Consider the following 27930-nt stretch of genomic DNA (forward strand, 5'->3'; position numbering starts at 1 on the left):
CGATACTACAATGAATTCGCCAACAGAAACCCTTTGACTATTATATGGGGGAGTGAACACGTGACACGCTATTGAGTCGCAACTACGAAGTCACGTCCGTCAATTCAAATTTCCCGCCAGCTTTTTGTATTTTTGCCGCAATAAGTACTTATCCAATCAGAGCTCTCTTCTTCCCGTTCTGTTATCAAATGTAAACAGACCGGCACTGGATTCCTGTTCCTTTGTATTTTCTCACGCTTGCTCATGTTGCAAATTCCGATAAGATCACATTGCATTTGTGTTGTGCTCGTGCTAGCAATTTGCAAAGTTTAGGCAGTCGAATTGCGCATTGCGCCCTAAGCTCGTGGTCATGAGCAGTTACACCGTGTCATAGTAAAAGTATATTCAGCTATCAATAATTTGATTATTATTATTATTTGACATCTGTTAGTTTCGTGTATTATACGTCCACGGACCTTTTGTTAGCCATTTCATCGATTCTGTCTCTGATCTCGTCGGATCTCTGGATCTTCACGTTGATCCTGTTCTTCTTATTTTCCTATTTTCATCTGACAGGAGCGGAATCGCACTCCAAGTAAGTAAAGCTCCTACAAGATATAACTTGCCAAACGCGCTTCAGTAATACCCACTTATTGTCTCTAGGTATGTTATTAATTTTCATCGCCTCTCCTACAACAGTTACAGCCAGCTTCAAATATGGATTGAGAATGATTGTGATGCGGCCGGTAGGTTAGAAGGTAAGTAGTTGCTTTTAATTTTCACTGATGGTGCAAAGATGCACAAGTACTTTCCCAATCAATGACAACTATTATCCTTTCAAGATACAGAATATTATCAGGAAACCAATTCTTTAAGTCAACATGGTACCGCTGGAAGTACAGTGCATCAAAGATGAAAACACATGAGCCATTGTCAAAGTAGATGATGTAGCTCTTGCATATATCAGAGATTTGAAATTTTAGTAAAACCAATGATAACACAATCCTATTTCTAGCAAACCTAAGGAAAAGTATTTGCACCACCAATCCCTGGCGCATGAAATAGCCCTATCAATGCTGGTCGTATTTCAATTTGAGCTACCACTTCAAAGACTCTTAAACGCAGAAGGTACTGGGGTTACTGAATGATTTAAATGCACCAGATGTGATGCATCATTGAGGAGGTACTAGAACTGGGAATGATGAGAATGGACCAAAGACATTGAATCATGTAGACCGTGTGTACGGCTCGGTTTAGTACTGGTGGAACGAAGCAAGTCTCTCGGAGCCCCATGATGGGCAGGCAGGGAAGGGGAGAGAGCGTGTGTCCCAAGCACTCGAAGAGACTGCAGAAAGGAAATGGAAAATTCTTGCCCGCGCTCGGTTTTTCACAAATATCTCGTTTAGAGTCCATTTTCAGACAAAATTCCTATGATGAAAAGTTATAGAACACATAATTTTACACCCGATTAGCATTGTTTCATTTTTCCGAACTAATTATTAACCGAGGAAAAAAGCCTCACAATCCGACAACAATTCGCTGGAGCCGCTACTGCGCATGCGCAGATGTGCGCAACTGGGACACACGAACTCATCGATGCGGGTCGGTGCCACCACTCATCACTTGCGAATTTTTAAAAGTTGCTTTGCCTTCCGTAACACTGGGTGCACGGTCTACGTGATTCAATGTTTTTGGAATGGACAATGTCACCTCAGAAAATGACACCATTAAACCGAAATTTATGCGCTAACCAACATGGGCCAACCAAGTATGATTGATGCATTCGGGTGATGTGACATTATTGTTCATGTCATGTGTATTCATCCATTGTAATGAGGGAGGGGAGGGGGGTCCCAAGGTAATCTGACCCTCCCCAAAGAACTAGTCCCTCCTCCCTCCTCTCAAAAAATTTGTTACCGTACTCAGCGGTTCAAGACAGTTTATCTCCCGCGAAGATTAAACTACAAAAAAAACTTATAGCTCCACTCATGACCTTAATATATACTATACATGCAATGCTCATTGATATATGTGGTGGAAGAAACCATAGCATGCACCCAGGGGTGCACAATATAATAGATCACGCAATAAATTATTGCGTGAAATTGTGGAAGGCCTTCCCGATTTTTGGAAGGGCGATCACATCGCGTGAAAATGTGGAAGCGTCCCAAATTTTGTGGAAATTTTTTTTTTTCTTTCTTTCTTTTCGTTTCTTTTCTCGCTCTGCACTTTGAATCTCATATTTTTTACAAAAAAAAAAAAAAAAAAAAAAAAAAAGTCAACACTTTTTGTGGAGGGAGTTACGAAATTGTGGAAATTTTTTTAAAAAAAAATGTGGAAGAGGAAAAGCTTATCGCGCGAAATTGTGGACGCATAGTAAAATGTGCACCCCTGCATGCACCACCGGGTCAGATGATGTCAATCACCGTGTCTTTTGAATGACAGTACGTTCAGTAACAAGTGACATGAAATGTGGAGGCACTGCGTTTGAACATCTCATTATTTATACCTCATTCATAAGCCTCTAGCATCAAAACACGATTCTGTGGCGAATTGAACTGACCGACTTGAATTGGCTAATTCAGCTTCTTCGGATCGTGGTTGCGCCAACACCTGCACATGAGTTTTCTGATCACGTGGAAGCCAGAGCGAGGCAATAGTTCTGACTGGCGTGACAGTAGGAAAGCAGGAAGAGGGCAGTGATTTTGCCAGTGTGCTATTTCCGCAAAAAAAATTATTTCTTTTAGTGATGCATTTATTTTTTTGAAGACAGCATAAACAATCGCCTTTGGGCATTTTTTTTTTAATACTCATATTACATTCTGACACTTTGAAGTGTCATAACTAAAGGGTTATATATTTGGAGTAAGAAATTGTCAAAAAAATTAACCCATTGGAGAAAGATTCCCTTCTTTCCCTCAAAATGTTATTAAAAAAAAGTAAATCTCAGAAAAAGTCATAGGTGAATTCTCTTCCCTTGACTGGCCTGGGCATTTACCAAGGTGAGCAGGAATTTCGGGAACGCAGTTGTTGTTTTATTTTTTGAAAGATTATCATCAGTTTTTAGGATCACTAGATCCGCATTTTTTTTTTGTAGTATTGCATTGTCATAATCGTGATGGAAGTTTCTTAACTTCCACCATGAAAGGTTGCTAGTACTTCTTTTAATGTGAACTTCGTAATAAAAAGAAAAGAAGAAAGGTTGATATCTGAAACTTTTTCGGAGTCACAAGACTCACTGTTATTAATCTAAACTTTATGCCTTTCTTATTCTCTAAATCGCTAAAGTTTTCACTCTTCTTCATCAATTACAGAAGGCTCCAACCGCTGTAATTTTAATCTCATCTCAACCATTCCTGAGTACTCAGCTAATGAAGCTTCATTTATTTCTGCTCAGATCAACCCTTGCTTTTGATTTGTCATCAAGGAATTATTGGATCTCTAAGAAGCAGAAAAAATCTGGATGTGGTAGTCAAGGAATTTGGAGTATGCATCTATAGTGTTCATCCAAAGCTGAGGTTTCAATCTTGAATTTTCTCTGTAAGTAAGTATCCTGAAAAAGTTGTTTTTATGTGCACTCACTGTAAACGCCACCTTCAGCTCTGTCATTCTACCAACTGCACAGCTCTGGTAATGTACTATGTAGCTATGTGCTAGAGATATCCTATACTTTCTGAACTGCAAACTCAGTGAAATATTTTTTTCCTTTTAACAGAATAAGTTTGCTACTCTAGTTACTTGGTTGAGGTGTTTGTAATATTAACTAGTTCACCTTTATGAGGCATACATGTACTCAAATTCAACCTTTTGACCAATCCCTGAAATTAATGAGCAGTCATAAATCCTCTAATTCTTTAATACTCAACAATTAACATTTTAAAGAACCCCGCTCAGAGCATGGGGTCAGTAGCTCTCGATGAAAGTCGATGAAACTTCAATAGATTGATATAAAGTTCATAATTAAGGAAAAGCCAAAAAATTAGCTCTTTTTTGCGAGTAGAAGCCGAGATATTCGCGATTGAACCTGGACTACTTTCTGTGCGGCGGAGGTAAATTCTCCGTGTCGCTTTTCCTTGCTTGAGCACTTCGGCCAGAAAACCCCCTCTCCTCACCAGGTAACTACGATGTCGCATTGTTTACACTGACTCCTTTCATTAGGACGCTCCGTTCGGGCTGTGCAATATGGAGTTCCCTGCGTCTTGCACCTTTCCCGTGCCGGCACTGCTGGCCGGTTTAATCTGAAATGTAGTTGCTGAAACAGAATTGACAGATGCGGGGAGAGGGAGGGAGTACAGCATTTGCACCAGCCGAGGGTTATCTTCACGTGAGTGACGTGAGGTCTGATCGAGAACGCCGAACAATGAGAGGAGAGGGGACTCGGAATTCTTCCGCCATGCTGCGGCATGATAGAAAATAGTCCGGATTCAATTGCAAATATCTCGGTTTCTACTCGCAAAAATGAGCTAATTTTTTGGCTTTCCCTTAATTATGAACTTTATATCAATCTATTAAAGTTTCATCGACTTTCATCGAGAGCCGCTGACTTCATGCTCTGTGCGGGGTTCTTTCTCTTCTTTATCCAATCACTCCCATTAATTTTTTTGTATCATTCTTTCTCTGATATTTTCTGTTACCTGTTACTCTAAAAATTTATGTGCCCTTTTTCCCCCTTGACTTTTCAAAACTTGTTATGTTCCACCTCACTGCAGGTGCCATATAGCCAATAGTTGCTTTTGAGCCGAATAAATTTTTCTGTTCTTATTTACCTATTTATCTATTTATTTTTTATATATATGTCGCAGGCAAATTGTAAAATCAGGCATTTTGTCAAATGCCTAGGCAAATAGTCAAATACTCTAACTTAGATTGAAATTCTGATTCTTTTCCTAATTTCAGACAAAATAATGCATTGCTCCAGCAAGAAAAAAAATCTCAGTAAAAATTTGCACCACACAATAGTATTTTAAACGACTTTTAGTTCCTGAAAAGACACTGATCTTGACATTTTTAGCATGTCATATAATACAGAATTTTCGGAATTTCAACACTTACAAATATGAGAAACAATTGCAGAGGAAGAGACAAAAAGAGTTCGTGGGTTTGAAGAGTTATTTTTCCAAAAATAGTGAAAAATCCCAAGCTCTTCGCCATAAATTCACAAAATTTTATAGACCGTCAAAATTTGACTATCTGCCTAGGCATTTGACAAAATGCCTGATTTCACTATTTGCCCGCGACACACACACACACACACACACACACACACATATATATATATATATATATATATAGGCATTGAACAGACAAGACCTTAAAACCAAAATTTACCAAGAAAATGTAAAAGGTGTGTTAAGAAATATTCAAGACAATGTGACATCTTAATGCGTCTTAAGCCTTAATGACATTATAAAAATTCTAGAGGCAATTTTGCAATTAGTCAAGACAACAGGCACATTATGGGTATCTCTACAGTTGGAAGTCTTGGGTTGCAAAACGGAAAGCTAGCAGACCCTTAATGCTATGGAGTATAAAAGCCGATGCATTCCATGCTCTAGCAACTCTGACAAACAAGGAGTTCATGTTGGAGTTTGATCTGGCTGGCTCGACCAAAAGAAACCCCGGGCTCCTAAGGGAATAATTGACATCTCTATAGGATAACATATCAGATCCAACTAGAGTTCTAGTTAGAAGAAACTATTTATAATCTGAAACACAAACAATGTATCATAAGAGCAATGGAAAGACTTAATTGTAGGTACAATACATTTATCAGAGATGCCCTAGTAATCAAGTATCAAACATTCCGTGGGTGACTTACCTCACTTTTAAGAAACATGCCTCTTTGACTGTGATTCCAACTTGTGTAGAAAAACCATTAAACATTTGACATCTCAACTCTCTTACTTTCATACTCTTACTTTTTTCGTGAACAATTTTTCAGGTTGCTGAATAGTCTGCCTGGCTGGACCTCTTTTTGCTGTTTGTATGTCTGCAGTAGCACTTTTACTTTTTCCAATAGAGAAGTCAAAACTTAAAATATTTTATCTCCCTTTTTACCATCCGTAAGTAGTCAATATGAAGGAAATTCCTTTCACCTCAATTACAATTCAATTAATTTTCAAGTATCAAATATTACTTTATTTTGCATTGACACTGTAGCTGAAGAAAACTTTTGAGCATAACATGGAGCAAAAAAAATTTGAAAGTATTTTTCCAGCAATTGCCTCAATATTTGGGGGCTCCTTTTTAACCCATAAAAATGACCCTTTCTCAGAGCCCGATAAACGTGAACAAATATTAGTTACACTGCTCAGCTGCTATTTGGAAAGTGAACTATCAAAGTCTGGAAAAGAAGGCCCGTGCAGTTCTTCTAAATGTCAACTATATGCTGTCAGCAAGTTATTAAAACTATGGTCAGGCGACCTGAGCGCCATTAACAAAATCAGGAACCACAAAAGTCAAGATGGCAGAAGAAAAGAGGCAAGAAAAATGGCTCAAAATTTACTGAAGAGAATTCAAAATTTTGAAAATTGCACAATTATTCCGAGTGGCTTAATATCAGCGTCTTATTGTCACAAAGTCATGAAAGACATCACTGGATCTCATGATCAAGCTAATATCGCTATTTTGAAGAAACATAGTAAGAACAAGCATATTGATTGGATTCATGTCAATCCTGGTAGCCCTTATCACCAACAATGCAAGAGTCTTGCTGGTGAAAATATAAAATCTTTCCTTGAAATCACTGATATAAATCCCGATGATATCACAGAGGACTTTTTGTTCCTATTAGTGGGCTTAAAAGCAATCAAACCCGGGGAGAAATTTTATTATAAAGAAGTGTCGCTGTATGAGTGCCTGTTGGTATTTTTAAATGGCAAAACAATTTTGCAATCATACAATGACGAAAGTTTCATGCCTCATTCTCCTATATCACCTGTTCATACGTGGCTGGTTATCGATCAGGCATTTAAATATCTCTTAAAGCACTTTATAGGTGACGCATATTATGCTCCCTATCAAACATTAATCACTGGCTTCAAAATATCCTTAGTTGAAAAAATGTTGGTTTCTTATCGGAATCAAGAGACACAGCTGGCTCATTTTTTACTTCAAGAAATGTGCCATGAATTAGCGCAACAAGCACTTGATCATGGCAGTATAGAACAAAAAGATTTTTCCCGGAAATTGATCGATAAAATCAAAGTATTCACCAAAGACAGGTGTATTCGACTAACAGCATTGGCGAGTCAAGGATCTCAATTGCATGGACTTCATATTTTATCGCTCAGGTTCCCTATGCCATGCTTAACAGAACTCGCTGCTTCTTCAGAAAGTCTCGATTTACCTAGTTTGAAACTTGAGCCTGTTTTCTTGAAGCCTAAAAACGACGATGACATAATAGTCTATTTGAACCATTTTACAAGCGGCTTCGTTAACCAGTTAATAAAGTCAAATGACTTAGTTGATGTAGCATTACTTAGTTACGGCATCGAAGTATTCTTTATTGATTATCTTGCAAACACCAGTATTTTGAAAACATCAGATACCTCTCAGTTTTCAAGTGATGATACCCTTTTAGCAAAAATGTTATTAAATCTTGCCAAAATTTTCTACAACTGTCAAGGACAGTTAATCAGTCACTTGTCATGTTTGCAATACCAACCTCATTTTTTTGCCAAGAACGTAATCATTCAGTTTTTTGTGTACGCATCTATTACTGCTCTGAATTTACGAGACAAAGTAATCAAAGGTCCATTAACAAAGTACAATTTAAGTGTAGCTGTAAGTGACACTGTTTCTTTACATGAAATCATACCTCATCTTGTGATTCCTAATGAATCATGGCTAAAAGTTCTATTCTCTACTGAATCCTTTTTTATGCCAAAAGAAGACTGTGAAACATTATTTTCACATAGTAAATTTCAGAACTCTGATTTTTCTTTTGAAATTAGAAATGATGCTGCAACAGAAGATATTGATGTCCAATTTGCCCTTAGTTTACTTCTGAAATATCCGGATTCTTATTCTCGTTTTGAGAAAGATCATCGCCATCTATGTTTTGAAAAATACAACAGGATGTGGCAAAAACTTGCTTACACTGATGTGTACTTGCCATCAGTCTATGATTCACTATCAAAAGCAGCTCATTTTGCAAAAGTCTCCTTGATAAATGCTCCTTCATGGAATAAGTATAACTGCACTGGAGTAGAATGGCATTTTATCAATTCTTCGTACTTTGAAGAGCCCCAATGGGTTGTAAACAGGACTGAGTTCTGGCGCTCGATTGTCAAGTTTAAAGTAGATAATATCACTGTAAGTACCAAACCTAACTCGAACCCGTTGACAAGTTATTCTGTCAAAGTTGGCTTCACGAAAAGCCAGTGCCTGTATCAGCGACTGATTATTCAAGAAGAAAATATATTTAAGGCTCACAATCATTTTACTGAAGATGGTGTCTCAGAAGATGCAGAGGAGGAACCCATCAATATCTGTCATCTTCCCGAAAATGAGGTAATAGCAAGTCAAAATCTGAAACCTCATTCCATGGACCGTAATCGTTACATGCAGTTGGGGTTCTTGCAGAGTGTCCCTCTGCTAAAAATTGAACGCCTGTACATTGCGCTGAAAGACCTGCAGCTAGATATTTGCTGTGAGGAAGACTGCGTCCTAATCAAGCAAACTCTTTTTGAAATAAGTGCCCTGCGGAAAATAGGAGTTGGGTCTTGTGGTTTATTACAGTGGACAGTAGAAAAAAATCCTTCTTTAATTCATCAATTAGGTTTACTTTTCATCGAAAAAGCACTAGTAATGCGACATCGTTTGACTCAACATCAAGCACTCGGTAATATACTTGAAATATGTGTAGGATTACTGACGTTCTATCCAATAGAATTTAAAGATGAATTTGTGGAGTGCTTGGTGAAAATATATTACTTACTAAAAGAAGTTTTAGTGCAGCCTCCTAGCCACCTCAGTGATTCCACGTTGCTGCATCTCAATGCATATTTAGTTACTAGTGTACAAGTGAAACCTGCATTGCTGGAAACAGAAATGCTCACAGTATTAAAAACTTTGTTTACCATTCAGAACTATAAAGCGAAGGGTTTAAGTCTGAATAATGATGTTTCACTCAAAATGCACGTTTCAAGTTTCAAATGGTGTTCGAGTTTCCAGCATCACCTCGAGCAAAACCCAATACTTCTCAATAATCTAATTGCAAACGTTAATCCTCAGTGGGACGAGAAGAAGACGTGGCACAAGAGCAAGTTTGGTTTGATGTTTTCTTGCGAAGAATATTCAGTGAAACCTTTGCTTGGCAGCATTTACTTCCAAAATAGGCCTATCACAGGGCTACCTGAGGGTATATCAAAACATAGAATTTTCAAAGCTTATCTTGGTCAGGTAAATTTTTCAGTGATGCCAGACTCTCAAGAAGTAGATGGCCATGTCTTGCCTTGCTTTCTGTCAGTAAGTCATGAACCCAAAACCAGGTTAACTTTAATTAAAGATAATTTGTTGATTGAAGAATTTATTGAAAATAGCTATCAGCTATATATCCCTGCCGAAGAATTACTGCGCAAAGATGCTTATCCTGCTTTATTCCGTGAATCAGCTGATGGGAATCATTTATTTTCACATTGGCTCAGTAGTGACCGAAAATTACTTTTTGTGAAAGATCAAAATCGCAATGTCCTTTACAAATGGGACTTAAAGACCAGTTTTGTGTATTCTTTGAAACAAGAAGGGTTTATTGTCCCTTGGAAACAATTAAAAGACTCCACGTTCAAACAATGGCTTCAGCGTGTTGAATCATTTAGCTGGATCGAAGTTATTGCTCAACAAGCTCCTAGTATTTCAGCTCATATTACAGCCTTACATTTTCCACGTCTGGCTTTACATTTTTACAAAAAAGAGAATAAATTTTATTGTAAACAGATACATGGCTACTCTCTTGCTGAGAAACAGAGCATTAATTCTCTGGATGGATTTTTTCATTATTTTGTACTAGAAAAAGAAGAACGCAACTCTACAGCTCTGAAAATCAAAGTGCTTATTCCGCATCGCAAAGTAGAACCTGGTGGTTATTTCTATGACAAGACTGTAGTCGCAAGCCTCAATGAAGTTGAGACTCCATCGTACTTTGTTTACGAGTTTGATTCAAAGACAGGCCTATTGAAATGTCATCATACGCGTGCTCAGCTTTACCTAGCTTTGCTGTATTACTGTTCTTCTTCTCTAGATGATCACGATGCATCCAATATCAATGCCTATCATCTGTCAAGAAAAAATTTGGAGGCTTGTTGGAAAGATGAGCCTTTTGATAATGTAGAACTGAACATTATTGCTCAATACTTAAATTCTGGAAGAATGCGAGATTTCCACCCTAATCGAATTGCGCTTTATTTGAAAGCTGTATCTCTGTTGACGAGCAGTGTACGGCTTTCATTTTTGCATACTGACAAGGCAAGTCTGGAGAATAAAAATAAAAGTGATAAATTATTGAAAGAATGTGATGAGTACCTGCCATTTTTGATCTCACAGTATGTACAACATAAATCAACAATTTTTTCTGTTATCAGACTTAGTCGTGAAGAGGAGGAGGAAATAATGGATAGATGCCCCGGTTTATTTGAAGCGTACAAACAATTGTACTTTAAACAAAAGCGTTGGGTAGACTTATCAGTGGAGTCTAATAAGTCGTATAAAGATCACTATGGGAAGTTATTTGCTAAAGATTCGATGGTCAAAACTTCTTTCTTTCAACTCTTCCGTTCCAACATTTCATATTTCGAGTTCACTCTTGCAGAAGATGGAATAGATTTTTCATCAGGTTTCAATAGAATATTGCTCAGTAGATTTAATTTAAATAATTTCATCCCACTTTACAGGCTTGCAAAGTATTCCCTCATCACTGTGGAGAAGTATCAATATTTATTGCACCATATGGTACTCAGGGCTAAAATTAATTATGAGCTATTTCCAGAAAAGCTTGTAATGATGTTGGCTCGTGGGCTCCTTCTTGTAGCTGAAAATTCAATCCTGTTCCCCGATCCACCTTCTTGGTTTGGTGTAAATGAAGATTCTGTAAATCTAAGTAACCGATATATCACTGAACGTGATGTAGTAAGTGCTTTTGAAGGTTTTTATTGGAATTCAAGAAAGAATTATGAAAATTGGGAAGAAGAAGAAGCAGAAAGAAGAAAAGCAGAGGCCGATTACGAAAAGGAAAATTCCAAAATTTGGTCCAATTTACGGAGATTTGATCTAGACAAAGAAGGCATACCGAACAAAGATTTAAAAAACTGTCAACTTTGTTATGAAAGTTTTGTCACTTTCAGAGATTTAAGCAAGCAACAAGCCGTCAGAAAACTGTATTTAAAAGCTGCGTGCAATGATTCCATGTTTAAATTTTTTGAGCAGGTTTTATCATTGTGCGACCAACTTAAACACGGATCTGCAATGTCTTGGAGTATAGCCTCCTTTATTGACAGCTCACTAACAGTGAGACTGCTTGCAGAAAAATTCACAACATTTACGGCGAAACCAGTTAGTTGGGAAAAATTGACCATTCCCCAAGAGCCGCTTATAACTTTGAGAAAATATTTTGTTGCTGAACAGCAAGAGGCTCAAAAAGAAGAATTTTTATTTGAAGCCCAACTAAAAGAGCCAGCAAATGAGTATCAGCGTCAATTTTGTGAAGAGCTGAAGAAGAGTTGGTTGATTTACCACAGTGAGACCCAATCCAGTTATACTTGGCTCAATCAGCAGTGTAGTAGTACTCTTGAAGAAGCATTGCAAATGAAACACAAACAGCTTTCCCTAGAAGCAGTGGAAATTTGGGAAATAATCAAAGAGCAATTGGAACAGCGACCTAACAGTGAGTCTGACGACTACTTTGCTCTGCGTTGGCATAGTGGAAAAGTAAACCATTATCAAAAGGAGGACATCCTAAGATTGCTAATAGAGCCGGAAAAACTTGGAGCCTACAATCCAGATTGCATTGAAAAGCATGATTTCATCATCAAAAAATTGTTACAATATGTAAGCCTAGAGATCATTGTGGCAAAAATAAATCGGAACTTAGCTCTCTTAGAACAGTTAAAAAAATGCAAAAGTGAAGATGAACAGTTTTCTGTGTTGCAGAGTCTGGTTAGTAGCTTAGAAGAACAAATTAGTCCTGCCTCCTTTCGTCATCCTCATTGGCTCCTGTTTCAATATGAAAATGAGATTATTATACGTGAGAATCAACAGGAGCTCATTGAAGCCATGTTAAAAGAAAACAGAAAAACAATGTATCAGCTCAACATGGGGGAGGGTAAGTCATCAGTTATTCTACCCCTATTGTGCAATGATCTTGCAAATGGCCGGCAAGTGCTCCGCATCAATGTTCTGTCAGCTCTATTGGCGATAATGAAAAACTCTCTGCATCAGTGTTTTAAGGGTTTGATAAAGAAACGTGTTTACACTTTACCTTTTCAGAGAGACACAGACATTTCTCCAGCGAATTTGAAATTGATTCTCGATGTTCTTAAAAGATGTCTAAAAGACCAACATATTCTTCTTGTCACACCAGAATTCCGCCTATGTTTGCAGTTGAAATTGAGGGAATTGATGCTTGAAAATCAGGAGCAAATGCAGGCAACAGGTGTATTCAACTGGGATACTTATCGTAAAAGAGTGCCTCAAAAAATAGAGGAATATAAGGATTTGGAAAAATCTCATGTGGAGCGGTTGTTGAGAAAACAAGACGCGAGTCTACGTGCATGTTTACAGGCTGAACGATATCTTAACAATGAAGATACCATTCTTAAAGTTCCACCTCGAGGACAAGGCGCCAAAAAATTCGTTCAATATAAAGAAACTATCAATGACCCGACGTTCAGGGAGTGGGGCTGCCTAAAAGCTGCTTATCGAGAATTGTTATATAATTCCAAGCTTGGGTATGCAGATAGTAGTGAAAAATTGTCTTTACTTTATAAAATTGATGAATTGCCTGCCATTGATTTGCTGGATGAATCGGATGAGATTCTTAAACATGGCACCGAACTCAACTACACAATAGGCGACAAATTTTTCTTCGATGGCGGAGAGTTACGTTGGCAAATACCACAATTTTTCATTCAGGCCATCTTCTGTGATCATGAAGTGCGTGAAATTATCTCTCGGGGCAAAGCTGATGGATCAACGGTGCTCAATGTAAATTATAGTCCTCGAGGGGGTGTGCCATTTATACAATTGTTGAACAAATTTTACTTCGAAAACTACATAAAACCAATCTTAATTGAAAAGTTCTTCATTAAATATGCATCAAACCTCAGAAAATACAATATAAGACCAGATGAAAGTGTAGTTAAGGATGAAATGTACACATTACGACAGTATATTGCAGCAGAACTTCTCGCAGATGCAGAAAAAAAAGTCATCGCTTTTTTGGCTGACAAAGTATGTTTGAAAGATAAAATTTTAATCGCAAAAGGGTGGTTATCCCACGGAATTTTGTTCCATGTGTTTAATGCAAAATACAGGGTACAGTATGGTTTGAATCTCCATCTACCCCTCGAAGGGCATATAAAGAAATTAATAGCAATCCCTTTCTTTGGCAAAGATGCACCATCCCCTCGTGCAGAATTCAGTCATCCAGATGTGACATTAGGATTTACCATTACCAGTTACATGTATCATGGGTTGAATAAACAGCAGCTAAAAGAGTCCTTAATGCGACTAAAAGACCAATTTAGTCATCAGGTTGCAGACAGCCACCTTCAAAATTGGGCAGAAACCAGTCGAGCATGGATTGAACCTCAAACTGATTCATTCCCACCACGATTGCTAACTTCTCTAAAACATCTAGATTTAACCGATGAGCAGTGTCTGGAGAAAGTATACCAGTTTCTATCTTGCAATTATCTGACAATTTCGTTTTATCTGAGCCAGTTCGTTTTCATGCAAGAGGCAATGCAGTATCTGTTCAAAATTAGTGCCAATGCACATTCTCTTGTGGGTTACAATGCAGCATTAGGTTTTTCTGGTACAGATGATAGGCAACTAACAATGCCTTTCCAGATCGAATCTCTGCCAGCACCAGCGCAAGAAGGCACCAATGGAAAGTTATTATCTGTTTTATCAGAAGAACGGAATACCTCTTATTTCTCGCTTCAGGCAGAAGACACTAATACCTTATTAGAGCAGCTGTGTCATTATGTTTCTGGACAGTTGCACTGTCATGCGTTGATAGATGCTGGAGCTCTGGTAACTGGGCTCACCAATTACGAAGCTGCCTCATTTCTACTGGAAAGATTACCTGCTAACATCCTAGGAGTTCTTTATTTCAGTGATGAGGGTAACAGTTTAACCGTTATGACTAGAGATGGAAAAAAAATGCCATTGCAAGATTGTTTTCTTGACAAGCAAAATTTATTTGCTTACCTTGATGATATCCATACCCGTGGAACCGATATAAAACTCCCTCCAAATTGTCATGCCATACTGACAGTCAGCATGGGAATGCAGAAGGACAAGCTGATGCAAGCAGCCATGAGGTTGCGACAACTTGCCAAGAAACAATCTGTTTCTTTGTGGGGCACTGAGGCTACAACATTAGCAATTGCTCGTGACAATTCAGTGGACAAGGCAAAGATCAACGGTCCTGAAGTTGTCAAGTGGGTCACCCAAAATACAATCAACCATGTCAATTCAGACTTGTTTGCGGTTACTGTACGAAAGATTAATTTTCAATTTTTGAAGAGAGCAGAGAGTTGGCTGAAAGAGGCACCAGAGGCACTCAGAAGTTTGGTGAAGTATTGTAAAGGAAAGGAATTGTTTTCATTGGAAGAATTTTATGCAATCACTCCCGAAGATCAAGATTTAGCAGATCACTTGAACTGTTTAGTGGCTGTGCGAATAAGAGCATTCTATCAAGAGATTGAGAAGGAGTTGCGAATCAAACAGTTGCACAATTCAAAATTGTATAAAAAGGTTACCAATCCACTGGACAAGAAGTTTTTTAGAGGGGAACTTGAGAGAATTTGCAATGAGGTAGCGATTTACCTTCAAACAGGCCGGGTGCTTAACTCTCTTGATAATGATGAAGAAAAAGAAGTTGAAGTTGAGATTATTGAAGAACAGGAATTTTCGATCAATGTTGAAGAACGAACCCCTTGTATAGAACAAGATTGGGATGTAAGGCTGATACTAAGAAGTGATTTCATAGGGCTCGCACAACAGGAAGGTTACATCATGCCCATTCGTTCTGTTAAACAGTATATTCAAATGCCTCCTGATATGAAAAATATTTTTTGGCACTCCGATATTTATATGTCTTTGAACTACATTCAGAGTGTACAGACCAATGCACAAGAATGGTTTGATAACTATTTACGTCCAGTCGATATAATTTTAATTCATCGTCGTGAGGGTAAAATATGGCTCATTCTATTATCAGGACAGGAAGCTGCACAGATTAAGGCTAAATGTTACCAGCAACTTGATCACTCTAATCTCTTAGTACATCTTCATGATATTAATGGAAAAACCCAGTTGCCTATTGGTAGCTCAGTATCCAAGAAGGAGGTGAAGCTACTCACTATAGTCAAACTATTTGCCGGTGAATGTCAATTTAAGTCATCCGATGAGATGCAATGCCTATCAAAATTTGTCGGCCGTCTTTACCCCACATGTTTTACTGCTCCAGTTCTCCAAATTCATGACAAAGTCTCCGAAAAACTGTATGAATCTCTCATCAGGATGGAATATTTAGATTTCTCAGGTACCATGACCGAGAGGCTCTTAAAACTTCTAGACCTTGTCGAATCAGAAAGATCTGCTAATTTCAAGTTAACTGATGAACTTCAAATTTATCGTGAACACGTTTTGACCAAACTGTACAAAATTCACCAAAAACTAATTGTCCAGTCATCTTCGTCAATGAGAGGAAACCTCAACACTCTACGAGAATGGGTGGGGACACGAGGAAGATTGAGAGAATATCCTGGCTCATCACTTGAGTCCATTCTCAATTTGGAGAAGGAACCTTCGTTTTTATCCTGAAATCTTTATCCTCATCAATGTGTAAAGTACTCTCAGAAATGAGTTTTGCCGTAAAATGGAATGTTCTCATGCTCCATGTCATCATACTGAAAATACATCCATTAATTTCGTAATATGTTACATTTTCTACTCACGGACTGTCATAATTGGTACAAAAGTGTTAGTGCATGTTCCAATTCGTATTATTTTTAAATTTTTGACCAAAAAAGTATTAATTTTTGAACTCAGGTTTTTATAGTTTTAGGAGAGTTCTGTCTTTCACTCTAAGTTCTCAATTCTCTTTTATTGTTTCCCTTATTTGTTTAATTTTTTCTCCCAAACTATTCAACTTTCTATTGATCTTCAAATTGTAGACTTTTTTCATTTCTCTCTCTTTTCTCTTCGATTCACTGCTATTTAAATGACTCCATTAAAATTAAATTGATGTAGTCTAATATTATGATGGTACATTCATGTTGTTAAGAATACGTTGTTTTTGGTACAAGTTAAAGTTATGAGTTTTGAATATTCTCGTTTCACTTGTTGATGTTGGAAAAATGTCACTTTTTCTGTTATAAAGATGGCTCATATGTGTAAGAATACTTATTCTATCTTCCATGAAAGTTAAGGTAATTTCTTGAATATTTTTTCTTTCTTTTTTTAAATATATTAAGGTGCTTTATTCAATCAGTCATACAAGTACTATATTTCTACATAATTCATTTGACATTCATTTCTTCATAATTCATTTTTGTAATTTGATAGCTAGATTTACATTTTTGTCCATCTCTGGATCATTTTAAAAGTTACTCCCCTACTTACTAAACTTTCCTTTGAATTTGTCCATATTTTCAGCTTTCATTCAAAGTATGTAATACTGTTTGAAACCATGGAGTTATTTGAACATCAGAAATGTAAAGTAATGTCCCCCCACACTTTAAAGGATTTAATGGTTTGGAGTTAGGAAAACTGTACTAAGAGCTGTTTAGTTTTTATCACTATTGAATGTAAAAATGACCCCAACTTTAACAAAGTTGCAATACATTTTGTATCTTCTGCTCTTTATCAAGTTTTTAAAGTTTAAATATCCTCAAGAAAATGTTACCGAAATGCTTAAATTCTTCTCTCCTGTATTTTCCCCCATTTTTATGTCCTGTTGAAATGTATTTTATCTTTTATGTTATTTCATATTTTTTATTCACTATTTTTCTACTGTATTTTATATATTTTATGTTTTTCAAAGTATACTTTTTTAAAATTACTCTTATTGTATGATTCATCTTTTGAACCCTTAAGCTTACACAAGGGAAAAAAGTGGTTAGCTGCCCGGTATGGTCAGGTCATGAAGTAGTTAGTAACAAACTACCTACTGGTGTTTGAAATTATTAGGTTATTCTATCATTGCATCTAAAGCTATGCTTTTTAATGAAACCAGTAACTTCTGGCATTTGACGTTTTGTTACAGTCAGTATTACTCAGCTCAGTTTTCAGTTTTCTATAAGAATCAGTCGCCAAAAAAACAAGACACTCAAATGAATTTGTATAAAAGGAGAGATATTCTTGCCGCCATTGAATCTAGATTTCAGAGAAAAAAACCTGTCAGCTTTTGACTTTTTGGATTCATTTTTTCTGCACGGAACGAGCTGTCTCTACTGATTGTGAGATTTGGGGGAAGGGGTGGGAAAACAATTTCGTAAATACTGACAGTCAAACTATGGAAATTACACAATTTTGATTTTTCAGAATGTCCACTCTCTCTCAAGTTATCCGGAGTATTTAATACCTACTCCTGATACTTAGCATGCGATTTTTAGAGAGTTTTCATACAGAGAATACAGTTGTTTCATGGATGGCTCAGTTCTTTTTTCATTGTGGGTGGGGAGGGGGAGGAGTTCCGTGTCCTTGTATCTAGTGTCACAAAAAGAATGTTTAAAGACGAAAGAATGAAGGAGTCCACAGAAATCTTGTTACTCGAAAATGAAGGAGTTAGAACCAAAGGGACGCTTAACTGCATTGCTATTTTACAAACTTTTATTATACAATTCATTATTGTACAATTTACTCAAGGACGGCAAAAATTGTGTGTGAACTTTATCTGCACTCAGACGAAAATCCCCACTCTTAACTTTTGAATTTTTGCTCTGTAATGGCGTTTTGACCTCAGTGCATCGGCACTAAGACGAAAATCTTTCTTGACTTTTTTTCTTTTTCTGAACTTCTCGTTCTAAAAAATGCATTCGGTAATCAATAAATGATGGAACAAAGTAGAACGTGGGTCCTGCTATGACAGCGTGGAGAGCCGTCAATGAATTTCCTATGAGCCACGCGTTATAGCACATGCTCTTTCGTGTTTCGAGGCCCATTCCGGACTGCACTTGGGTGATTTCACGATATCAGGAATAGCTAAAATGTGCAACACCTTAAAAATAAAAGTGCACCAATTTTATCTTTATGGTTGCCAAAGAATTCATGATCAGTACTGATTTACCGCAAATTGCTCCTTTGCTTCAAAATCGGGGTTGGCGACGCGTAACCGACCGGAAATTTTCGGCCTTTAAAGTCTCTTATTATTAAATATAAAAATAATTTCTCATATTGTTTAGCATGGGTAAGTTCAGGGACATCATTCCTATTGATTTATCAACTGGTTTTCAATCATTGTGCCCCATGTCGTTTATAACCCACGGCGACACGACTATTCATCTTATCGTGAAATCACCCTCTAACGACTCTTCCGTATCACGGCAGCGTTGCGATGCTATCAAGTCCCTTTTACTCTATCTCTTTCCAATAACCGTAGTAGCCACTATGTTCTCTTTTTCTTGGAGAAATTTCCAGTCATCATGGACGTTTTGTTTTGGAACTTACAAAGAAAGAGCATTATGGATGAAAATGCATCGATAGCTAACCTTATCTCCTCCGCAGTGATTTTGATCTCTACGAGTCATTTGAGAAAACGTGGCTACCATTTAATGGTTCCTCGTGACGGTGGATGCGACGACTGCGGTGCAGTTTCGGCTTTTGATTCGGTTCGTGAGGTGTCGCCAAGTGCTAAGTCGAGATGTCGCACGCCACTGCCGGCAGGGAGTTCTACGACCAGCAGCCAACACCACCGCCCAAGAAAAAGTTCAACCCGGCCACGCACGTCATTTTCGATCTCGATGGGGTTGTGCTTGGTAAGAAAACTCTTTAACATATTATTCCACTAAATACTGATGTAAAAAAATGTAGCAGCCAACATACTGCCCAAGAAGAAGTTCAACCCGGCAACGCACGTCATGTTCAATCTCGATGGGGGTGTGCTTGGTAAGAAAAACTCTTTAACATTATTCCACTGAATACTGATATAAAAAAAAAAACAGCAGCTAACAATACCGCCGAAGAAGTAGTTCATCCCGGCCACGCACGTGATGTTCGATCTCGATGGGGGTGTGCTTGTTAAGAAAAACTCTTTAACATTATTCCACTGAATACTGATATAAAAAAAAAAAACAGCAGCTAACAATACCGCCGAAGAAGAAGTTCATCCCGGCCACGCACGTGATGTTCGATCTCGATGGGGGTGTGCTTGTTAAGAAAAACTCTTTAACATTATTCCACTGAATACTGATATAAAAAAAAAAAAAAACAGCAGCTAACAATACCACCGAAGAAGAAGTTCAACCCGGCCACGCACGTGATGTTCGATCTCGATGGGGGTGTGCTTGTTAAGAAAAACTCTTTAACATTATTCCACTGAATACTGATATAAAAAAAAAAAAACAGCAGCTAACAATACCACCGAAGAAGAAGTTCAACCCGGCCACGCACGTGATGTTCGATCTCGATGGGGTTGTGCTTGGTAAGAAAAACTCTTTGACATTATTCCACTGAATACTGATATAAAAAAAAAAAAGTGGCAGCCAACAATACCGCCCAAGAAGAAGTTCAACCCGGCCACGCACGTGATGTTCGATCTCGATGGGGTTGTGCTTGGTAAGAAAAACTCTTTGACATTATTCCACTGAATACTGATATAAAAAAAAAAAAAGTGGCAGCCAACAATACCGCCCAAGAAGAAGTTCAACCCGGCAACGCACGTCATGTTCGAACTCGATGGGGTTGTGCTTGGTAAGAAAACTCTTTAACATTATTCCACTGAATACTGATTTAAAAAAAAAAAGTAGCAGCCAACAATACCGCCCAAGAAGAAGTTCAACCCGGCAACGCACGTCATGTTCGATCTCGATGGGGTTGTGCTTGGTAAGAAAAACTCTTTGACATTATTCCACTGAATACTGATATAAAAAAACAGCTTTATTTTAAAAAAAGGTGAAATAAATTTGAATTTTTTGGGACGGCGTGGCTGTAAAATTGCAATATTAATCGACACAAGTGATCCGTCCGGCTCGTAAAAAAAAGGAAATACATGCCATTGTCTGATTTGGTTTACATATTTTATTGGAGCTGTTTGTGGTACGGGGCCATCCTGAAAGCACCCCATAGAGAGAGTAGTTAAAAGAGGAATTTTCGTGCCCAGTCCGGGGGGGGGGGGGGGGGGCTAACCTTGGAAGAAATTGAAATTTGAACCCCCTGAACCGCAATTTTAGGCAATTTTATTGACATGTTTTAGCACAGGAAAGGAACGAAAGTAAGAAAGCCCGCGCCCGCCATGCTTAACTACAAACCTATGCAAAACATTCGAAAAATCTATAGTCGAAAAAAAAAATTAATAAGTTTACATTTTGGGGGAAGGAGCCAAATGTTTTGGTACGGGCCCTTCAGGCCCGCGCCTATGCTGTGCCTTTACAGTTTAAATGCCCTGTTACGAGGGTAGGTAATCCCAATAGTCCTGCGCGTTTTGCCCTCATTTCAAAACTATTAGTGATACAGAAAATCCGATTAGATGCGCATATGAGACATACTCTCAGCTTTAATTTAAGCTCAAGTTCTTAAAGATCGGATGAACAGGACGCTCAGTAGGTCATTTCTCCGTTCGCCCGCGCCGAAGTCGATTTGTTCCCCGCCACCTCTAGGCGCACAGTATCCGTGCTAAGTACAAGATGTGTGAACGATTGCGGCCAATGTGATCCGATCGCATTTAAATCCTCATCAATATTTTTTACCAGGTTATTAATGTGTTTAGCATGCTGTTTTTTTGGACCTTCGTTGATGAGTGCGATCAGTGTTCTTTCGACACATGTACGCAAGCTTATTCTGTAAAGTGTGTTGTAAAGTTATGGCACTTTCAAAGCCAGAGAACTGTGAAGTTCGGCCAGTAGTTCGATTTTTGACTTTGGAAGGCGTTAGGCCATGTGACATCATTCGCAGACTTCAAGCGGTTTACGGGAAAAATGCGATGAGCGATGGAAATGTCCGGAGGTTGACCCAATCTTTTCGCGGAGGAAGAACAGAGGTGTGCTTGATGCAGCCAGAAATGGCAGGCTAAGGTGTGATCGATATTGACTTATTAGTACAATAAGTCGCCGCGAAGATCGCCGAATGACATTTAACGAAATGCTCCAATATATTCCTGTAATTTCTCGATCTGCCATTCCATTAAATCGTTCATAAATGGTTGAATTAAAACAAATTCGTGCCAGGTAGGGTTCCGAAAGTGCTGACTTATCGCGCGCCTGAGGGTAGCGGAAAGCGCATCGACTTCGGCGGGAGAACGGACAAATGACCTCCTGAGCGTCCTGTTCATCTGATTTTTAAAAACTCGGGCTTAAATTAAAGCTGAGAGTATGCCTCATATGCGCATCTAATCGGATTTTCCCTATCTCTAATAACTTTGAAATGAGAACAGAACGCGCAGGACTTATGGATTACCCTCGTATATGCCCAGAGCAGAGAGGATAGGCAACACATGCGACCATTACAGGGCCGGATTTACCTACTTGCCGCCCATGGGCCGCCTGTATTTTGCCGCTCCCTTCTCATTCGTTTTGAAACATCAATAAAAAACGAACAGGGGAAGGGGTGCATAAGACGTGTTTACTCGTGTTGGACACATTTTTTGCGAAAGCCTCGTCAACACTATTACCAAAAGTTCACGGAACTTTGCGCAAAAGTAAGTTCCGTAAACCTATCTCTGTGTGGACAAAGCCTTCCATTTTAAAGAAATAAAAGAAAAAATTATGAAAGAACAAACATAAATGTGGTTTAATAATCTCAACTTCCGCCGCGCCGTGTCGCGCTGACCGCATAGGCGCAATGCGTGAAGTATTCATGCAGTCTTGTAGGCGCTATGCGTTTCACGCCAACCGCTTCTGACCGCACTGTTTGACGCAATGCGTGAAGTATTCATGCAGTTATGTAGGCGCTAATATGTGTTACATGCCGACCGCCGCGCCGAGAACACCTCCTTTTCATCTCAAGCCCTTTGACATCGTTGCTCTCTGCGCCGCGCCGTTCCAGGTCAAATTGTGTGTTTGATTTCTCTCTTAACTCGACTACCTAATTAAAGGTGCTGTCCCTTGTATCACCAAAAGACGACAAAATTAGGAATTACTATTCTCTCAGAAAATGATAGATTTTGTCGCCTTTTCTAGTTTGTATTTTTTTTCTGAATCCGATTTTTTTTTTAATATATGTAAAAAAAATTGTAAAATTTGCCATCATGGGCCGCGGCCCATGTGGCCACCCCCTAAATCTGGCCCTGGACCATTAAAGAAATCCGAATTTAATTTCGGAAAAAGTTTGATAATATCCACGACTTAAATTGAACGGGTAGGCAACATGCAACGATACTAAAAATCGCTACACGAGTAGATAAGTTTTTCTCCGGAATTGAAACCGCCTTTAAATAATGGTCTTGGCTCAACTGAGATTCTGGAGCGCAACCCACCCTTAAGGGGACCCTAAGGGTACCCAACCCTTGCTTGGTCAAACAACTACATGGAGGATCTTTTTTACAGTGTTGCAATATTTCTCCTCTTGTTTTTTTCCTTTTAAAAGATAGGTAATTAGGTACCTATGTACTTTTTCCCGAAATTTTCCGGAAATGCCGGTGAAAGAGCAAAAATGCACTCAAGTATTAATTCGGATATGATCATTTTCCTTTAAAAAGAATAATAAAATATGACAGGAACTTTGCAACGTTGCAAATTAGGTATCTGATTTAATTGTTTCACCATTGATATGCACGCGACAAAGTTAGCTGTGTGAGAATAATGTCTTTTTGTTTTGTCCACTCTTGAAGATACAGAGAAAATCTACGATGACTGCTTCAGAGCTGTTTCGGAAATGCATGGGAAGAAATTACCAGACGAAATTTTGTTGAAGACAAAAGGAACGGAAGCGGACGATTGTATCAATACGATCATCAATGGCCTCAAACTAAACGTTTCCAAGGAAGTCTTCGGGAAAGACTTCGAAAAACTAGCCACGGAAAAGTGTAGAAATGCGAAACTGATGCCAGGTAAGATTCGCATCTGAAGCTTTTTGCCAATTTCGTGATCTCTTCAGAGATGTATCAAATTCATTCTATCCAGCAGGCATTTTTTTTAAATAAAATTTCGACAAGACATTAAAATGCGATGTTGCATGATTGAGCAGGACTTTGTCTTTTCCTTATCGGATCAACATAATGACTTCAAAATTCGAGCGTAAAAAAAATGATGAATACAGTGAAAAATAAACCTGTTAAAATTTATGAGATACCTAGAAAAATTTTTTTTGAATTTTTGGAGAAATCTAAGTATAATTTACGCTCAGAAAAAATAAGGAAAGGGTCAATGACATTTTGCTGAATCCTGTACGTAAAAATTTTAAAGGTAAAAAAATAAATTGAAGTCAACAATTCTGAGATTTCACAGATATCCTGAAATTTACTTGAATTCCACATTGTTTCACTCTGTCTGCTACTATTTCAGGCATCGATAGAATAACAAGGCACTTATACTACTACGGAATACCAATGGCAGTAGCCACTAGCAACAGCAAGCGATGGTTCGATCTACTGACAGAAAAGCATAAACTGTACTTCACGCTTATCCACCACGTGGTCACCAGCGCAGATGACCCAGAGGTCAAGCGCGGTAAACCGGCTCCGGACATATTTCTCGTGTGCGCCTCAAGATTCAAGGAAAAACCTGATCCCTCTAAGGTGCAGTAGTATACTCGTTTCCTCGGAAAAATGAAAGTACCTTTTAAGAGTAAGCTTTCAAGAAATATCGACTTCAAAGTTTGGCAAGAGAACGATGTCGAGAATTTTCAAGATTTTTGGAAAATTTGTTCCTATATTATGAACTGGGAAACTACCCTAGTAAAAATTAGCATAGGGCTCTGTGTTCCAAAATACCATAGACCTACAGCCATAAGATTCTCTATAGCTTCTAAAGCCGGCTGTGCGATTTCTTATCGCCTTTTACAGCCGATCGCAATAAAGCTACAGCCAGGCAATGAACTACATAGGGTGTCCCAAAAGTACTGCCCCTTTTTCCGCAGAGGGCGAAAGAATGCAGATATCAAAATGCGGTTTGTGTGAGGTTATAGTCCTAGTAATTACCTATAAAACAAGACCAAGTTGAGCTCTGTAGCTTAAAATTTGACCGAGATACAGCATTTTGAAAGTGACGTGTCAAGGTGCCGCCTACGAGATTTTCAACATTTTTTACGAAAGAAAAAACCAAGTTTAAGAATGAAACGGTTTTAAAAAGAAGAAGAAGAAGCGGTCAGAAACATATGGCAACACTGTGTTTTAGGCGGCATTTGGCAACGTGTAAGCGCCCCTATGCAGACCAACGACAGGATTGAAAGTGTCCGCTAGTGCCATCCAAGTTGGTCAAGCTTTCCCGGCACGTCAATCTGAGTTCATCCCTCTGTCGTTTTGGAAGTTTCTTTCGCGATGAGTACCGAATTAAGAAAAAGAACAACACCACGTTATTCGTCATTGTTTTCGTCGAGGAATGTCAGTAAAAAAACACTTTTAATGAAATGAAAGGCGTGTATAAAGACGACTGTTTGGACAGAAGTAGCATTGGTCGTTGGTTTAAATCTTTTTCTGGCGGCCGCGAATCGGCGGAAAGTCCCGCGAAACCGGGCCGACCGTCTACCTCCACCACAGACGAATTAATCGGTACCGTTGCTGCTGTTGTTCGAGGAGACCGTCATTTATCCTTGCGTAAGTTTTAGGTGTTGATTGACATCTCAAAAAGTTCATTGCACCGGATCTTAAAGGACCACCTGCAGATGCGTCGTGTCTGTTCGTCCTAGGGTTCGTCCGTAAAAAAATTTTGAAAATCTCGTAGGCGGCACCTTGACACGTCACTTTCAAAATGCTGTATCTCGGTCAAATTTTAAGCTACAGAGCTCAACTTGGTCTTGTTTTATAGGTAATTACTAGGACTATAACCTCACACAAACCGTATTTTGATATCTGCATTCTTTCGCCCTCTGCGGAAAAAGGGGCAGTACTTTTGGGACACCCTATGTATATAGCCCGGTTGTATAATTTTTTAACGCTTCCTATGGCCTGGCTCACCGGCTGTATGATTTTCTTTGCTCTCTACAGCCAGCTCTATGATTTTCTATCGCCTTCTACAGCCGGCTATAAGAATTACCATGGTATTTTGAAGGGCAGCTCCTATTGCCAATTTTTACCAGGGTAGGGAATTTACCCCCAGATCGCAGCAAACGGTCGCGTTTTGGAACTTTTTGCACCCCAGGTCGACGTAGGTGCTGCTTTTTCTTTTACTTCCTTCTTCTTCGCTTTACTTCACCAGTTTTCAAAATTGCCCAGTGGTCTGTTCTCACCCTTGCGCATTTTTTTTACAGGTGCTCGTGTTCGAGGATTCGCACAACGGCCTGCAGGCAGCGCTAGCGGCAGGCATGCAGTGCGCCATGCTGCCAGAGAAGATTACACCCCTAGAGAAGAGAGAAGGGGCTACGCAAGTACTACGCCACTTATACAAGTTCGACCCAGAGGCCTACGGCTGGCCTCCCTTCAGGGACGTCCCGGCCGACGACAACATCCCCGACTCGGACGATGAGAACCCTGACACCACCTGGCCTCCCGTTTGATCACCCTCAGCCGAAGTCTGGTCTCGACTTATCCGCATCTCTTATTACATATTATATTCGTACATACATGTAAATTTACCTCAAGCTTCCAGTCACAAATTTTCGCAATTTCTGCAAATTGAGGTACATTTACATCTATTTCCACAGCGGTCAGAAAATAATATTAATTAGTACATATATATAGCATGTAGTATATACAATACATCGATGGTGAAACCACCAGACTTCGTATCTCGGTTTGTGACATTGTAGACTTCCTGTCATGCTTTATCTTTTAAATGGAAAACTACTTAACATTAATTCTTGAAAAAGTCTGTGCTTCTCCCTCTCTATACGAGGAAAACTTGGTAAAAATTTCAAGAAATAATATTGATTGATTTGTTCTTTTCCAGAAAAAATAAAATGAGAGCAAAGATTTTTAAACACCACAAACAAGATACGTGATCTGGTAGTTTCACAGTCGATATAGTACTTATTATAACTCCTACTACCTATAGTACTAACGTCACTCCTCTCTCTTGTTCATATCATACATATAGGTATATGTATTTATGATTACACACTATATAAGTATACATATGTACTGAGTATATCATTTGAAAAATATTGTGACAGTTTGTGCTAACAGGGTATAATTTTTAAAGAAACTAGCCCCAAAATTTACTTGAAAAATTATACCCTATTTGTACACAATGTAAAAATAAGAGAAATAGTTGTAAAAGTCAGTACTTGAAAAATAGTAGGTATGAAAAAAATTGGTCAAAGAGGAAATACCATGTAGTATTTGTTGAAAAAAAATACAAGAAATTCAATTCAATTTCCAAAATTTAAACCTCATTTCCTAGTTGACCTGAAATAAAAACCGGAACAAAGTATTAACACTGCAGTTAGATTTATTATTAATTTTAAGAATTTTGATTATAATAACCAAGACAAAATCCAATTCTTGGGTTTTTCAATTGAGTATAAAAAAGAAAGTTCACTTTTACAGAATGAGCCGTGCACAACTTAGTTGCAAAGCCAACAACTTAACACATAAATATGTTTGATAAAAGGTATATCTGATGGGGACGTATTTTTTTAATTTTGCATAGATTTATTTACAAACGTACTGGAATGAAACAGTTTTTCTGGCCTGTATAAAAAATGACATTGATTCAATTCATTTTGGAAAATTGTTAAAAAATCTCTCACAGCCCCATCAGGACATTCATAAACTGAGACATCACTTCGAACATTTGTTGAATAAATACAGTCTCAGGTTGAGCAGTAATGTACAAATCTTTAAGACTTTCAGAATGACTGAGTGAGCATCTATTTAAGGCTACGAATGAAATTTACGAATTTTTCAATGAAATAACCTCAAAATCTTAATGTGGGTAAAGGGCTGCTCTTTTTCTGAGATTCCGAGAGACTATTGACAATTTTTTTTATGTTGATGCAAGTGATTAAGGACTAAATTAGTTACTGTAGGTACTAGAATTGAAAAAAAGTTGCGATTTTTCAGAATTTCAAATTATTGAAAGTTTTACAAAATACTCGTGAGTATTGAGCCAGAACCAGCTCAAGGGCTGGGAGGAAATAGCATTTGCTTACGAATACATACATTTTGCACATTTCAATACTCAATTACTCATTACTGCATTCATTTTCATTACATACATACATGATTTGCATGGAATTATCAGTGAATCATTTTTATTAAGTAACCTTTTGATTTTGATCTTAATAATCTTTAGGTTATTATCGATTCAACATAGATTATTATCAAATGGAACCACTTCTGCCAGGGAAAGAAATGAGGGCACAAGAAGCGACTTACATTTCATACAATTTTTGTCATAACTTAAATTGTAATGGCTCATTAGACATGATATAAATTTGAGCATTCTGATGCATGTTTTGCGATCAAAATTT

The 27930-nt window shown here is 38.2% G+C and overlaps 2 protein-coding genes across 7 annotated transcripts; both read left to right on the forward strand.

Annotated features, from left to right (window-relative positions):
- Nucleotides 1-267: 267 nt before the first annotated feature.
- On the forward strand, nucleotides 268-17270 carry LOC109044240 (uncharacterized). Of its 4 annotated transcripts, none has more exons than XM_019061844.2 (3): nucleotides 268-574; nucleotides 3294-3523; nucleotides 5921-17270. In XM_019061844.2, exon 3 carries the CDS (start codon nucleotides 6163-6165, stop codon nucleotides 16027-16029), a length of 9867 nt encoding a protein of 3288 aa, XP_018917389.2. In that variant the 5' UTR covers nucleotides 268-574; nucleotides 3294-3523; nucleotides 5921-6162; the 3' UTR covers nucleotides 16030-17270. The 4 variants fall into 4 exon arrangements, with proteins under 4 accessions (XP_018917389.2, XP_018917386.2, XP_018917390.2 ...); XM_019061841.2 differs by having other exon boundaries at nucleotides 3377-3523; XM_019061845.2 differs by having other exon boundaries at nucleotides 3377-3519.
- A 1686-nt stretch (nucleotides 17271-18956) lies between these two features.
- On the forward strand, nucleotides 18957-26888 carry LOC109044242 (pseudouridine-5'-phosphatase). 3 transcript variants are annotated; one of them, XM_072297761.1, is made up of 4 exons: nucleotides 18957-19184; nucleotides 23192-23410; nucleotides 23865-24097; nucleotides 25768-26888. In XM_072297761.1, exons 1-4 carry the CDS (start codon nucleotides 19070-19072, stop codon nucleotides 26011-26013), a joined length of 813 nt encoding a protein of 270 aa, XP_072153862.1. In that variant the 5' UTR covers nucleotides 18957-19069; the 3' UTR covers nucleotides 26014-26888. The 3 variants fall into 3 exon arrangements, with proteins under 3 accessions (XP_072153862.1, XP_072153864.1, XP_072153863.1); XM_072297763.1 differs by lacking the exon at nucleotides 18957-19184 and adding an exon at nucleotides 19272-19314; XM_072297762.1 differs by lacking the exon at nucleotides 18957-19184 and adding an exon at nucleotides 20137-20250.
- Nucleotides 26889-27930: the final 1042 nt, after the last annotated feature.

This window comes from Bemisia tabaci, chromosome 3, assembly GCF_918797505.1.
Source record: "Bemisia tabaci chromosome 3, PGI_BMITA_v3".
NCBI lineage: Eukaryota > Metazoa > Arthropoda > Insecta > Hemiptera > Aleyrodidae > Bemisia > Bemisia tabaci.

What these genes read in the sequence shown, in the direction of transcription:
- LOC109044240 (XM_019061844.2), top strand. Translation starts at nt 6,163, where the DNA reads ATGGAGCAAAAAAAATTTGAAAGTATTTTTCCAGCAATTGCCTCAATA.
- LOC109044242 (XM_072297761.1), top strand. Translation starts at nt 19,070, where the DNA reads ATGTCGCACGCCACTGCCGGCAGGGAGTTCTACGACCAGCAGCCAACA. An exon ending in AAATGCGAAACTGATGCCAG is followed by an intron (nt 23,411 to 23,864) that starts GTAAGATTCGCA and finishes CTACTATTTCAG; the next exon opens with GCATCGATAGAATAACAAGG. An exon ending in AAAAACCTGATCCCTCTAAG is followed by an intron (nt 24,098 to 25,767) that starts GTGCAGTAGTAT and finishes TTTTTTTTACAG; the next exon opens with GTGCTCGTGTTCGAGGATTC.